The following is a 15404-nucleotide window of genomic DNA, read 5'->3' on the forward strand; positions in this document are numbered from 1 at the left end:
ATTGTTTTATCAATGAAAAGGACTGCTTATTATTAAAGTAAAAAAAATAAAATAAAAAAATTCACACATAAGATTCAGTCAGTCAGTTTTATTTAAGTTAAGGAATTACTCTTCATGAACAACAACAAAAAAAAACAGCAAAAATAAATTACAACTTTTTTGTTTGTATTTGTTTTCAAAACCACGTGTACATTTTACATATTATACTAGACCCACTACACTGCATAGTACTTAGATGGTGTAATTCTCATGCAAAAAGAGAAAACAAGGACATACTGCTCCCTATCTCTGTACTGTGTGATGGTCATTTTGCATTCTTTCCCTGATCCCAGAAAACTGTGCTTCTGATGCTTCGCATTCATTTTTGCTGAGCAGAGATCCCTGCAAAATAAGTGAAAATCCATCAATCCACAAACATGCTCATACTACAAAAAGCCAGAAAGTTGTTTTTTTTCCTTTGATAAAAATTAAATAGCCATACAATACTCACTGCAATCTGGAGCATGACTTGGTCATTGGTGTCATCTTCATTATCATAACTGTCCTGTGACTCCTTGCATGGATGTATGGTGGCCAGAAGGGCAGGTAAGGTAAAACATGACAAAAAGCGTGCCTTCAGAAGCAAGTATGCTGGGTTGGTTTTGAATTTTTCGGATACCAGTTTACGGACAGCGGCTACCTTTTCTTCCTCCCCACTGCCGTCTTGGTCTTCTTCAGGTAAGAGCTGCACTGCTGTCTTCAACAAAGACTGTTTTGCTTTGAGTAAACAGGCCAGTGTATTGATATTGCTGACAAAAGGGGGAAGATAAGGCATTTTTTCCTCCAGATAAGGCAGTGAAATCCCATCGTTCCCTTTAATCCAGTCCTTCACTTGTCCAGGATGCTCAAGGAACATCAGGTTTGGATCAAAAGGTAGAGAATCAGGTTTAGGACCAGGTTTAGACATGGCTGCTGCTGGCTGAAGTGGTTTCTTTTTGGCCTGGGGGGCTTTCGTCTTATGCAAAATTTGACAACTAGGGTCAGTATAGCCAGCAGTTTTATTAGCATCCAACTGACCTTTAGGTAGACATCTTACTTCAACTGGTAACCTGTGTTGGATGGAGACTGGGCCCTGGTGCACAGAATTCTTCTGTGGAGCAGCTGCAGACATTTCACTGCTAACCACAGATGTGAATACATTCAAAACTGAAGAGGGGCCTGAAGGTACACAGTGTGTTTTTGTTGCAGAGTCTGGGGACACAAGTTCATTAGTAACAGAGGAAGCAGAGGAGACCTTGGAGATCTCTGCAGCAGATGCTGAAGGGTCTCTACTGGGTGCTGAAGGGCTGGGAGAAACATTTGTAATAGGGGCTGGCGAGCCATTCACTGTTATACTTGATTCTGCAATGTTTATGAGTGCCGTGGAGCCATTCTGTTTCGTTATGGCTGGTTGCTGACTTACTATCTGAGGGTATGGCATTCTTTGATTCTGATTACCTGGAAAAGTAGGCGAAGGCATCTGAATTACAGGACTTGAAAGGGTCAAAAAGCTGGGACTGACTGGTCGGACAGCAGGTGCATGTGTAACAGCAGAAGCTGAAGAGAAACTGAGAACATTATTGACAGAAGTTAATGAAGAGGCTTTGGTGGTGTTCACACCAGATGTTGGCATAGATTTTTGACTTATTCCTACAGGGTTGGATGCAACAGGTTTAGGGGCCACAGAGGAATTTAAGGGAACTGTGGGTCTCACAGCATCACAGAGGAGAGTAAGGGAACTATTCTGGTTGACTATTATAGGTGACTGAATTGTCATTTGGGGGACAAGACTCAAGATGGATTGATTTTGACTACATGAGACTTTAGACTGAACTGCAGGGCTACTAAGAATGGTGGGCACACTACTAGCATTAGTAACTCCAGAAACACTATATGTATTTGTGATAGTAGTTGAGATATTGGAGTCTTTATTAACAGAGAGAAGTGAAGAAACATTGTGTTGGTTTGAGGCAGTGGAAAGGCAAGGGCTCTGATCAAGGTTTGGTTTAGCTGTTGGAGGTGTAACATTAGTTCCAGGTAAGACAAGGGCTGGAGAGACAGTTGTTGTATTGCTTGGTTGCACAGCATTGACAAATGCGAAAGAGCTATTTTGGTTCACTATGACTGGTGGTTCAAATAACACCTGAGGAACAATGTTAGGCATCACTGGGTTCTGATTACCAAGGGTACCAGAAGATGTAAGATGAATTCCAGCCAGAGGCATCAGACCAGTAGGAGTTAGAATCCAAGCTGTAGTTTGTGGTAACACAGCCGTGGGGGCATCATCATGACCGTGTCTCTTTTTAACTTTCTGTTTCTCAGAAGCCTTGATTTTAGCATTCTCTATCAGTTCTTGGGCTTTCATTGTGGGTCTGCAGATGCGTTTTGGGGTCTTTAATTCTCCTGAGCTTTTTGTAGGAGGTAGAGTGGTGGATGGGCTAGATGTGGATGTTGTAGGAGGTGCTGTTTTGGGGGTCTTTACTTCTCCTGAGCTCTTTGTAGGAGGTACAGTAGTGGATGGGCTAGATGTTGAGGTTGTAGGAATAGCTGTTTTGGGGGTCTTTACTTCCCCCAAGCTCTTTGTAGGAGATGCAGTAGAGGATGGTCTCAAAGTTAATGTAGTAAGAGGGACTTCTGGCTGTGCCATCTTCCAAGGTTCTACAGGTACAACCAACTGCAATACTGGCTGACAAACTTCAAAGGCACCCTGTGATTGTAGAAGAGGTAAAATTTCCTGTCTAACAGGCTCCGGAGTACCCACTCCCTGATGTGTTTTTGACTGGCTGATAAAAGGGACCACCAGAGTAGGCCTCATGATCTGAGTAGCAGACTGCAAGACCTGTTGTGGCTTCCTTCGAGGTTTATTTCTTGGTATTGGCAGCTTGGTTGGCTGTGGGGGTGCAGGAGTCTGTTCAGTCTCTGGCGGTTTGGGACTACTCGTCTGCAGATTTTTTTTGGCAAGAAGCTTAGCCACTGTCATGGTAGCACAACTGGAACGAGGATTGTACTGCATGGCTGGAAGAGAATGGAAATATTAAAACTTAATACAGGAGTACTTTTATTTTTAACCTTTTTTAATTCTGATATAAAAAAATATCTTAACTGCATGAGTGAGTCCAGAATGCTGTTCCCATCTCCCACATTCTAGAATGAGCACTCACATTACACCAACCCTCAAATCAACCTACTGTCTACCCATGCCATTTAGAATTGATTTTAACATCTTTTTGTCAGTCCTTAAATGTCTCCAGGGTCTTATGCTTTTTCTACCTTATGAATCCATTAGTTATCCCATAACTGTAAATGGGGAGAGAGTGGTCTGCCTTAAGTTACTATGGCCACAAGCACTGGAATTTTCTAACTGATATTCTTTTCTATTGTACTGTAACGTCACATTTTTCACTTTAATAATGCAGAGAGACATAACATCTTCCCCAGATACAGTACCTGTTTGGGGTTTTGAATTAGTGATTGGCTCAGGCTGATGTCTCCGTGACTGAGGAGAAAGGAAAAAAATAGTAGAGAAAAAACAAAAACATCAGGACTATCCTCTACTGGATGCATTTTAATTTAGACAAGGTGGAACTCCACAAGTTAGCTAAGAGATCCAACTTTGACAGGTCCACAGGGACAGAGAGACCCTGATTTGTGGATTATGGGGCAAGAAGGGGGGGGGGGATAAGCAACAAGCATAGGAAGATGGAAATGCAGAACATCAACTTCTCTCGATAGTGGGTATAGAAACTGCAACCTCATCTGTCTTATTAAAACAAAATGTCATGAAAGGCCAGCTGGCATCACACATTATAGTTTTCTCTAAAATATTTACTCATAAAATCATACATCAAAATTCAGCAGTGTTTGTGTAGTACGCACACAGGAGTTGCATACCTGAGTGCACTTGACTGAGGATGTGCGGCTTACCAACGCCTTGCGAGCCTCGATGACTTTCTTGCACCCTTCAGCATCGATGTGAAGGGCCTGTTTCAGCGCAACAAACATAGTTTATTACAATACTTTAGAACTCTACATTTGTAATAGGAAAAAACAGCCATGAAGAAAAAAGTTGTGTGTCTCACCTTCAGAAAGAGCAAAAAAACTGACGTTTTTTGGAGATGGACAACTGCTGCTCTTTTTCGGACAATATCAGCTGGCGAGAGACAAAAACCATTTTAAAACTTACAAAGTAACCGGTGCCCCAACTGATACAGGTAGAGGAAATCATCATTTATACGAATGCTTCTTAAGAATACCTTCACAAACTTTCTTTCTGCTGAAAAGGAGAGGCATCATCACATTGCCAACCCATGGAAGGACAGCAATCATGAGAGCATAGTTGAGGCTGGTCTGTGTGTTGGGGGTGTTTGTGGTGTCTCTACTCAGATGCCTCCTCACTCTTTTGGTCTCCTGCTCGTAACTTTGTGCATGCTTTTGTTCCTTGGCTGAAGATGGGTTTTTTTTGTTCTTGCGCATTATCTGGGGGGGAGGGGAGAAAGGTATTCTTGGTGGGCTCTAACCACAGATTCATCAACCTATATCCCAAAAGTATTGCAGTATGACAAAGGATGCAGGATGAGTGTCTGTAGTAACTTTTGCTCTATGGTGAATTTGCCATACGGAATAATAATATTGGGATCAGGGTCCGCTTTAAAAGCAGCTGTAAAAATATCCACTGAACGACTGTGTTAAGTCCACAGCTGAGTTATTTACATGAAAGGAGAACTCTTACGATGTTTATAATAATTAAGATTGTTATCATTCTTACTGCTTTCATATGATGTCTATTACTGCTCCAAATGAGTAAGTATCGAACATCGCTAACAGGCACTTTGTCCATAGCATTTTCATTGCAGGAGTCCTGCAAGTACAAAGAAATAGAAATGAGTATATGGAACATGAGATGCATAGACAAGACCGTGAATACCATGAAAACCAGCATGTCGGCATATCTCTCACTTTGGAAAATTTTAATCGCTAAGTACTTGTAATATCAAACATCTAAGGGCTCATTTATGATCTGTGATGGGAAAGATGGTTTGAAATCGTGTATTCCTGACCTGAAAAAAGAAAAAAAAGATTACTTACCCACATTGGTAAAGCAGGTGGTTCTATACCCACATAAGTCTTAACAGGGTTCCCCAGGTGATCCAGCACAGTGCTTCGAACAGGCTTTGACTGACAGGGCGGTGTCAGGGGGCTGTTGCCGACACTTTGACCTGTGCGCCTTCCCCAATCCCGCTCGTCCTCCTCAGTGGGCAACCTGACTAGCATGGTTTTTACGGTCCCCGCAGGATGCACAAACCCACCGGCAGGGATCCACTCCTTTATGTCAGGTTGGATGTATTCTTCTTTATGGTCCATCTCCTCTTCCGAGGGGACATCCAATTTGTTACCTCCTGCCTGTTCCCCATCGCTGTCCATGTATTCCAATTTTACCTTTTCGTCTTCAGAGTTGGAGTCCGATTTGACTTCCTCTTCGGCCCCTTCTTCCTCCTCGATCACTTTTCTCCTCTTTGGCCAGGAACCTTGATTGAGACTCATTGGTGTTTTCTTTCTTACTCTTTTTGTGCCTTTTTTCTACATGTGACAGAATAGAGTGCTTTAAACGCCGCACATAGCATATGGAATTGTTTGTGTAATCACGAGTTCTAATAAATCGCAGAAGTAACAAACTTACCGTAGCTAACTGCATCATCCCTCTCCACTTGTTCAAACACTGAGAGTCAATCCGGTTTGGAATTTCCGAGGCAATCTTGGACCATTTACCTGATGACATTGCACGGTTATGACTATTAAATAGACACTTTTGTTTGAAATCATTTTTGGACACATTGTCTGATGGCCAGGTTCCATGAGGACTAAAGCTTAATTTTTGGGGTAGTCACTCACCAACACCATATTTCTCAACCATTTTTTTCAGCAATTCAACTTCTTCTGCACTCCATGTGCCTCTTTTCACATCCGCCCGGAGGCAATCCAGATACCTGGGACGCAACATTTAAAGATAAAAAACAGAATGAAAAATGGTTAGGTAGTACAAATCTCAACTGTTCTTAGAACTGAGGTCCAAAGGTCACACACATTCATGTTTAGGCTAACTGCATGAGGAGTTCTGACACACCTGTCCCGACAAGCATTGTCCGTCCTGCCTGGAACCTCCAGTCTGATTTTACACCAGTCCTTGCACCCAAACTTCTCCACAGCTTTTAGTAATAACTGCAATAAGAACAGCTGGCATTAAGCACACTAAAATGTACCACAGAAACACATGACCTGGCTCCATGACGTGGAAGTTTACTACTGCAAAAAGTAAATAAAATTGAAATTTCACTTATTTGGTATGCAGAGTTAAATCCCCATTCATTGCAGTTTTTGAGAAAACTCTGAAATACTGCAGATTCTGTGAATATTTGGCTTTAACTTTTAAGTGCTAGTGAGGGATTTTAGAAGACATAAACGTTTACCAGAAATTGTTGATTTGGCTTTTTAAGATATGAATCAACCAGAGACAGGCTGTACTTAAAGCTAAACTGCCACACATACCTGGTCCTCTTCTTTTGACCAAGGGCCCTTCTTTATCGAAGGATCAAGGACAGCTGTCCAGCGGTACATGATCTGTGAGTGATCGCGACCCTCCATAAAATATGACACTATTACCAAAAAAGAGACAAATTACCTGAAAATGGAACTGATATTCAAACAGCACAGAGATAAAACCACTAACATACACAAATATCATAATGCAAAAAACCTGGAGTCAATGCAACTGAAAAACTGAGAAACTGTGGCTTTTAGACAGCTCAGTCAAATTACTTTGAGTGTATGGTATGAAGTTGCCAATTCTCATCTTCTCCACAAGGTCTCGGAGGATCTGGTCCTCCTCTTTAGTCCAAAATCTCTTTCTAAAGCTTTTAGAGATGTAGCGCTGGTATGTCTGGAAGCACATGAAAGCTGACCTATTGGTCTAAAACCACCACCACCCACACACACACACACACACACACACACACACACACACACACACACACACACACACACACACACACACACACACCAACACACCAACACACACACCAACACACAATATGATTTCTGAGTGTGTATTTAATTTAAATTTCCTATCTAAATAAATATCTTCGGTATAACACTTGAAGAACCACAACACTACTAATGCTGTGTAACTTAGTGCAGCAGAGTACACATGACAAATTCAAGGATTTCCTTTGTTGGACTTACCCCGAGAGCCTCTGAGATTTGATCCCAGTGGCAGTATTTGTACTGTACCACAGTGCTACTGAGCTTCTCGATTTCATCCTGATTCCATGATGATTTGTTAATGGAGGGATGCAGGTAATTTTGCCAGAACCTCATCAAATCCTCAGGATGTCGATGGCCCTCAAACTGTAAGCACATTCACAGATTTTAACTACACTATGACTGATGGCAATCAAGTAAAAATTAGTATGTGGTTACTAGAATTATAAAGCATACATCAATATTTGATATTTTCTCCCAGTCATGATCATCCCAGCGACTTCCATACAGCTGGTCTTCCTTCATTGAGCTGGTAAATGATAAAATCATATGAAAAAAAGACATTTGTGGTCACATCTAATGTGATATCCAAAGCAGTCATCACTATTTAGTCAATTTAGCACTAAACACCTCAATGAGATCACCATTCAAAATTTCATAGCAAAGGTGCCCATTACAGCTGGCATTCAAATTCTATCCACATCTATGCCAAGACATGCCTACTGTCAGCATTCCCCCAGAGTGAAGTTGGATTCTGAGTTAATAATTCATGAATAAATAAATATATAAATAAAAACAAATTGTATTATAATCAACCTAATTTCTTTGATTTCCTTCTCCAGAAGAACAATTTGTCTTTTTAGTTCTTCTTTTTCCTTATCTTCTGCTTTAGATAGTTTTCCAGTTAAGTATTCCACCCTAAAAAAACAAAGCAAAACAATAATAAAAACACAAACAAGCCATGAGCATACAAGGGAACACTTCTTTTCAGTCAATTTTTTTTAGCCAGAAAACCTACTTGGACATCTTTGGCTGCTGCATGCGTTTCATAGTGTCTTTGACAACTGTGTCAATCAGCAAAGTTTTTTGCCAACCATTCCCTGAAAGAAGCACACCAAATTACATGCAGCATCAGTGTGTGGAATAAAAGGACAGTATAAATTAATGCAAAGGACCACCAATTTTCACCCTTTAAACCAGGGGTGTCGGAGTCCAGCAAAGTTCGGTGATTACAAAATTTAACTTCAAACCCTGGTCCAAGAGTGTGGTTTGGTGACTGACCTGTTTAAATGCACTTTGATTCAACTCATCAATCATTGGCCAGCTTTAGTTGGTGTGTCTGAGCAGAACAATCACCAAGCTTTGCTGGACTCTGGCCCTCCAGGACCAGACTTTGACACCCCAACTTTAAGTGATACACATAGACGTTGCTTGAATGTGAATAGTACCCCTTTCATCCAGCTAAAAATGTCAGTTTATGAATGGACCACAATTGTTCATGAGATGCTAAAAATAACTGCCTAATAAAATATGAAACATACATCTTCTGATTCTCATCTCATCACAGGGCATTTTTCCATAACTACACCTCTCTCTGGTTTCTTCATTTGCAGGCGGGCCCTACCCAGGAAAGAGATAAACAAAGAACAACAGAATCAGGATTTCACATAATACTGCAACAAGTGTTACAGAAATACCCATCAAAGGTCTTTCAGACTTCTTCATAGAGTAACTGTGCATTCAAAACTTAGTAACTTGGAATCCTACCAGACCAGTGAGCTTGTCTTTAAAATATGGTTTCATAAAGGTGCCAAGGAAGAGTTTCAAGTGAGGCTGCCTTGAAGTGGAAGATGGTCCAGAAAGCTGGGTTTCAATCTCTTCCTGTGAAAAACAGAGAAGCCTCACATATCCAAGTCTGTCCAAACATCACTATGAGGCTGGTGATTGTTTAAAAACAAGAACCATTTATGTACACAACCACAACCAACCTGCTGCTGGCGATTTTCATTAAGGAGGCGCTCCAAGTCAGCTAGTTTCTCTTTCAGCACCTCCTGATAGACCAAATTCATCTGCAGGCAGGTCTCCATGTCTTGAGGAAGACACAGCTCCTCATCATCACTATCTTCATCACTCTAATTGGTTAGAAAACAAATCTAATATGATTTCGCATGGGTTTCTGAGACTAACAAGCAAAGTGATGAGGGGAATGAATGGCATTTAAATTAAATATCGTGTAACCCTGTACAGCGGAAACTCACAGAAACCAGTTTACTGCCAGTGCCATGTTCACTATCTGTTTGAACAGATAAACACATAAGAATGCAAGTAATAGCCATTTTACAGTCTCAAGAGAGAACATTTGATGTGTAAGAAAAAGGAAATCATGTGTGATTGTTTCTCATTTTGTGAGGGACTACAAAATAAAGACTGCAAAACTTTACCTGTCAGGGCATCAACGAGTGCTGCATTTGGACCAAGTGTTTGCTCTAACTCCTTAATCTCTTGCAGTATTTGCTGCCGCTCTGCCTCCAGGGCATCTTGCGCCTGCAGGGAATCATAGTAAACTACTAAAACAGTAAACTTCTATAAAATTATTGTGCACTGGGGCAAGTTTTAAGAATAATCGTACCACTTTCTCCCCTACACGTCCACTGTTACTGTCCTCAGACAAACTATCTGTTATCAAGAAGACAACGAATGAGTGTATGAGGCAAGGTAAAACAACGACACATTTAATCATAACAGACCGCAACCCACCACTGTTTGACTTACCACTGTCGCTGTCCGATGACAGCAAATCTACAACGCTACTATCGGCGCCTAGAGTGGACTCCAGCGCCAAAATCTGACGTTGTATTTTGTTTCTCTGCGCCAAGATGTCTTCTGGAGCCGTCATTTTTATCCTGTCAGCACCTGCACACGCCAAATACAAATCTGAAGATACCATTCCCTGAAAATGTCATCGACACGTCGGCTACATGCACAGGTAAAATGCTTTGGCAACTTGCACTAAGCAACTAGCTAGCTACGTCTGCATAACCAAGTTTTCTAGCTAGCTAGCTAGCCAGCTAGCCATTTACAAAACCCAAAACATAGCCATAGTGTCATGAATATGGCAACCTATTACCTGTTAAAGGCAGACAGTCCGTTTAATGAGGTATTAATATTCTGGACCTGGTCTAAACCAGTACACAGCCGAGGCCAGTCTAGTACCAATATCTAACAACACAACATGCACTTGGGTACCGAAAACGTCACGATAGCTACAATGCCGTTCTCACCTCCATCCATGCGTAAAATATTTACTCTTTCTGCCCCAACTTAGTGAGGACATCAGTAATATAAGTCGAGACCCCGCCACACTAACCTTATTTACCAGCCACTGCACTGTAGCGCAGAAAGCTTTGTGTTCGTTAAACGTTGTCGGAATGGAAGTGAAGCACGCGACACTATGCCTATTTCGCAGAAACGTAAATTTTCTTCAAAATAAAAGTTTATTTTCGGTATTCCCGTTTTGTGTACTTGTCACTGAAACAGAATTGATAGCGTCACCTTTGGTTAAGGGTTAAAGGATAAAAAGAAAATTATTGTACCACACAGAAATGATATTCATTTATTCTTTAGTTAAAACGGTATTTTATTTGGTAAAAAAGCTTCCAGATTAGTAAGGTAATAAAATATAGCATACTCATGTTTATGATTAAATTAATACAATACTATAGTTTAAGTCAACATATAATGAAGTAAATAAGGAAATACATTTGTACAGGAGTAAAGATGATAAAATAAAATCATAGCACATAACTATGTGGTTTATTTGACTCTTTGGTCAAATAGCAGTGCAACATATAATTTTCTTTCCATCAAAAACAGTATGACCAGTTTCAGAAAACATCTTGCATTGTATGCATCAAATCAGCCAGGCAAAAATAATTTTTTTTTGTTATTCTAAATTCAGGTGAATATAAACCTGTCCAGTTTGCATAACTTTTTTTAAAGAAGTCCATATTTTAGATATATTGTACAGTACAGTGTAGAGCAAGGTGCTATCAACACCAAGGTTGTGGGTTCAATTCCCAAGGAGCACTGATGTATACTAACAAATATAAGTCACAAAAGAATTTCAGCCAAATGCTGTGGATGTATGGGCTCATATGGTTAGACGTTTGATTACAGCAAACCATTAAATGCTATATATGGTAAAATAAAAGGCACTTAGTCAAATCACCTGTATTCCTTCACTACAACTTTTTATAATGAAGAGGCACACTCTACCTCGGAGACTAGAGTTAAAATTCCACTTGTGTCACACAGTGCACATTTACCAGTCTGTGCTGTCGAGTGATGAATATGAGACCGATGATACCTCCAACCTATCATACATTGTCCTTAAAATCACGACAGTTGGCCAGTATGTATGTATTATGTGTATATTATATGTATATTTTGACAAAGACATTACATACTGAAGAAAACGAATGATCATTTTTGAAACTCAGTGATCTTGTCAACGGAACTCAGCAACTGTGATACAAGACACAGTGTCTCCCTTCCTGTCAACAACTGCCTGAATAGACAAAAACAAAATACACACCAGTAGTTAAATGCATAGCTAATCACTGAGCTGCATGAAATGTCATATAGTTTTAGCTGACAGAAGCTATTAATCAATTTTACACTTCACATGCATATCAGATTCTAGTAGATTTTTAACAGTTCTAATGTATTGGGGTACAATTGTAATTAATTCTAGTGAATATGTTTTGCAGTCTTAAAGCATTCTTAATCAGATATTTTCAACATACTTGATGGAAGTCTCAGCATCTTTGGCTGTTTTGTTAAGATATTCTGATGCCACTTGCGCATTGTGTCTCATTGTGGTTAAGGCTGCAGTCTCTCCTGCTCGAAGTTGCTCATTTTCACTTTTGTATGCTTCTAGTTGGTTCTGGGAAAAGAAGTATCAGTTAGTCCCTAATAATAATAATAATAATAATAATAAAATGAAAAACAGATAATAGTATAGCTCACAACAATTTAAAACATGATTGAAAAATCAAACCTGGAGTTGCTGGATTTCTTGTTTTAATTTAGATAAACTGTTTTCAGCTTTAACAGCCCGTTTCTGTATTAGGAATAAAATATTAATTTGAAGGAAATGTGTATAAAATACATCAACAATGTTTAATGTAAGATGTCATGGTTATACTGTAGGTCTGGGTAAAGCCACTGCGCTAACAAAATAATAGATATTTAATATTTAACAGGGCAGTAGTAGCTCAGCGGTTAAGGTTCTTGCATAGTACTCGAAAGGTTTCCAGTTCAAGGACCACTACCAGGTTCCCACTGTTGGACCCCTGACCAAAGCCCTTAACCCTCAATTGCTCAAGCTGTATTAAGTCACAATTGTAAATCGCTCTGGATTAAAAAAGCATCAGATAAATGGCATAAATGTAGATGCATACGGTCATTAGCTGAAGGTTTTGTTCCACTGACTGAACCATTGTCTCCAGGGCTTTAGCTTCCCTCTCCTCTTGTATCTTTCGGTTGTGTAACTCATCCGTGAGTTGTCTGATCCTACATTATAAAGACAGGTTATCTGATACATCATATAGAGAATATGCCCACTAATGTTACATCATACATGTTTTAATGATGTTGATTTAATGCTAGGAAATCATCATATATCCATACTTCTACATAATAATAATAAATTATTTATTTTACACTCAATCTTATATATCTTACATCATGGAGTCCATCTCTGACTTCTTTGAAAGTACTTTGATATGCTTCCTAAGATGAGCATTTTCTTCTCTTAGCTAGAAAAACACAAATTATAATTTTTCAAAAGATGCATTTAATATATACCAAAGTTGTATGGTATTTATAAAACTACTATGTTTTATAAGTGGAGATCTTGTCACTTTTTGCTGGTCCCTAATCCCATTCTCAGCGCTGCTCTTCTTAGTGTGAAATGAAACGTCGATGACTGATGTCTCCTCATCTCCTTCATAACTTCCAGTGCTTTTTCTAGAAAACTGAGTCTCTGGTGAGAATCCCTCTCCCACGTCCCACTTGTTTGCTGTCTCATCCTTGTCTTCATTGTACAGCAATGAATGAGGCAAAACGTTCCTTCCTTCCAAACTCCCACATAGTCCTAAATCGTGAGCCTCCTCAATAGTTGAGGGCTGGTAGATTTCCGTCCATTCGTACTCCGATTCACTGCCAAAGGAGTGGCCAAGCACTGAAGGATCTGTGAAGAAATGTCCTTTGTGGCTGTGATCAAAGCCTCTGGGGTAATTATATTTATCCTCCCCTTGAGAGGCACCATCAAATGTTTTCTGTAAACAAAACAATAAACATTACTCACAACACTGTAGACATCCCTCATAAAAAGGATCTTTTCTCATAATTATTCATAATGTGGGGAGCATTATGATCAAACGTTTTTTTTAATCAATTTTTTTAATCAATAATCAATCTTGAGAGTAAAAAAAGTTTATTGTGGAAGGATATAAAACAAGCAGACGGTACAGACGTTTAAGATGTCAGCTGTCTCAATGAAAGTGGTTAGTCATAGAGTGGCTCACCTCAAGACCATCAGCAGTGCTTGAAACTTGAGTTTTGCTCCTGATGAATTCTCGGAAAGAAAATGGGTTCAGTCCATCTTCACCATCATTTAGCTCATCTAAAACAAAACCAAAAAAAAGGCCCACAAGCTCAACAACAGAAACTTAATAGCTAGCGGTTTTATGAGATGTATGAGTTGTCTAGATACGACCCGCATCAAATATTCAGTCTGAAATTAAAAGAGGGAGATAGTGCCCACCATCTTCAATAATTAGCGTTTTCTTGGTTGTTTTGTGTTTTGACATTTTTGTCTGGCCTGCTTTTATCCAAAAGTGGCTACTTGCTAGTTATTTAGCCAGCTAACACATTCCTGCTGCTCGACTTCCCATGGGTTTCGATAGATAGCTTCTTTAGCTCTTAGCTACAACTTTAACTAACCTTAGGTAGCTAATATTTCTGAAATAATTTTTATAATAGTATTTGACCTAAATTTTGGCTGATCTTCAAACGGCTCATTCTTTGCAGATCCTGGTCTTCTTCTCTGTTTAAAAATGTGTCTTATTGCTATGCCAGTACGCATACCGCCACCTGGAGGTCACCTTGACAGCAGAAGTTAGAAGGAGTGAGATTATTTATCAAAAAGAAAAAGGCGAGCGCCCAATTTTTCATCTTAAAGTTCTGTACGAATGTCTTGCTATCTTGGGATAGACTCACAATTACACAGGGAGATTGAAGGACAGAACGGCAACTCTGAACTCTTGGATGGGCATTGTAAAGTAGCATACTGCCAAGATATAGATCCATGTACGGTCTGTGTAAGCAACTTTTGGCCATTTTGAGTTTTGACTCCACGACTCTGGAAGGTCCTGGCCGGTCCATGTATATTTTCAATATACTGAATCGCAAATGGAAGAAATTAATTTGTCTCAAATTTTCCTTACGTTTTTTATGCGTAGTCCACAGAGATATAATGTGCTTCAGTGCAAAAGTTCAACTGTGTTTAGAGACGAAAGCTAAAGGCAGTGATGAGAGACAAGTGAGTGCTTTCACCTAAAGGAGAATAGACATGGGGAAAGTAGAAAAGGAGTGAGAATGGAGAGGGGAGGAAAGAGATAGCAGGGTACATTAAAGGAAAGAAGAGGACATTCGTTAGTGCTAAATATCCAGTGCCGGATTTAAACCCTATAGGTAGTAAAAATCTCAGCGCCCCCTTGCAAATGTATCCGTTCTATCCGTGCATACTCTGCCTATTTGGTATTTACCGGCACTGTAAATAACTGCTGCCAACTACTGTTATATAACTAACAAGAATTCACATTTAAATGAGACCAAAACATCTTGATAAGTGATTATTCAGGCGTTCTTGGGTTTGGGAAAGGTGTTATATAAATTGAATTTATTAATATTACTGTTTTTTTTGGAATAAATGACAACTGTGCTCAAAGCCACTCTAAAGTAAATCTAAAGAAATGTGGAAAATTTCTTCAACTGCAAAAATATTCCTATTTAAGATCGATTTGCTGAAATGTCCTGACTGTCCTTTAACAGCAGTGGGGACGGGAGAGGGAGTGAGAGAAGAATGGGCCCAGAGTCCCTCTTTGGCTTTCATCAGCTGTTTCAGGACGCCCACTACTGAAAGCTAAAGCGGCTGGTTCACTGTGAAGCTCCACAGACAAAGCAAGAAGATGGTTCTGTTTATAAATCATTCAAACACACACACTGAGAGGTGGGTAATAAATTCCTTAGCATTATCGTTAAGGAATTAACAGTATTGCTAATGT

General features: G+C 39.7%; 2 protein-coding genes across 5 annotated transcripts; both read right to left on the reverse strand.

The window, feature by feature from the left end:
• Positions 1–17: 17 nt before the first annotated feature.
• Positions 18–10557, reverse strand: snapc4 (small nuclear RNA activating complex, polypeptide 4). Of its 3 annotated transcripts, none has more exons than XM_027006279.3 (25): positions 10421–10557; positions 9826–9966; positions 9683–9729; positions 9495–9597; positions 9312–9346; positions 9042–9185; positions 8821–8934; positions 8595–8673; positions 8072–8153; positions 7870–7971; positions 7510–7582; positions 7255–7419; positions 6832–6982; positions 6562–6668; positions 6140–6234; positions 5908–6002; positions 5696–5784; positions 5104–5595; positions 4784–4876; positions 4272–4494; positions 4098–4168; positions 3910–3999; positions 3466–3514; positions 491–3033; positions 18–381 (listed from the first exon to the last, which is right to left on the reverse strand). In XM_027006279.3, exons 2-25 carry the CDS (start codon positions 9947–9949, stop codon positions 283–285), a joined length of 5265 nt encoding a protein of 1754 aa, XP_026862080.2. In that variant the 5' UTR covers positions 9950–9966; positions 10421–10557; the 3' UTR covers positions 18–282. The 3 variants fall into 3 exon arrangements, with proteins under 3 accessions (XP_026862080.2, XP_026862081.2, XP_026862079.2); XM_027006280.3 differs by having other exon boundaries at positions 3943–3999; positions 10335–10483; XM_027006278.3 differs by having other exon boundaries at positions 10335–10483.
• A 128-nt stretch (positions 10558–10685) lies between these two features.
• entr1 (endosome associated trafficking regulator 1) lies at positions 10686–14154 on the reverse strand. Of its 2 annotated transcripts, none has more exons than XM_027006208.3 (8): positions 14109–14154; positions 13644–13741; positions 12978–13394; positions 12799–12872; positions 12516–12627; positions 12113–12175; positions 11859–11998; positions 10686–11620 (listed from the first exon to the last, which is right to left on the reverse strand). In XM_027006208.3, the coding sequence occupies exons 1-8, from the start codon at positions 14137–14139 to the stop codon at positions 11536–11538; spliced, it is 1020 nt and encodes a 339-aa protein (XP_026862009.2). In that variant the 5' UTR covers positions 14140–14154; the 3' UTR covers positions 10686–11535. The 2 variants fall into 2 exon arrangements, with proteins under 2 accessions (XP_026862009.2, XP_026862008.2); XM_027006207.3 differs by having other exon boundaries at positions 10688–11620; positions 13883–14150.
• Positions 14155–15404: the final 1250 nt, after the last annotated feature.

This window comes from Electrophorus electricus, chromosome 5, assembly GCF_041902795.1.
Source record: "Electrophorus electricus isolate QZ-2024a chromosome 5, ASM4190279v1, whole genome shotgun sequence".
Classification (NCBI taxonomy): domain Eukaryota; kingdom Metazoa; phylum Chordata; class Actinopteri; order Gymnotiformes; family Gymnotidae; genus Electrophorus; species Electrophorus electricus.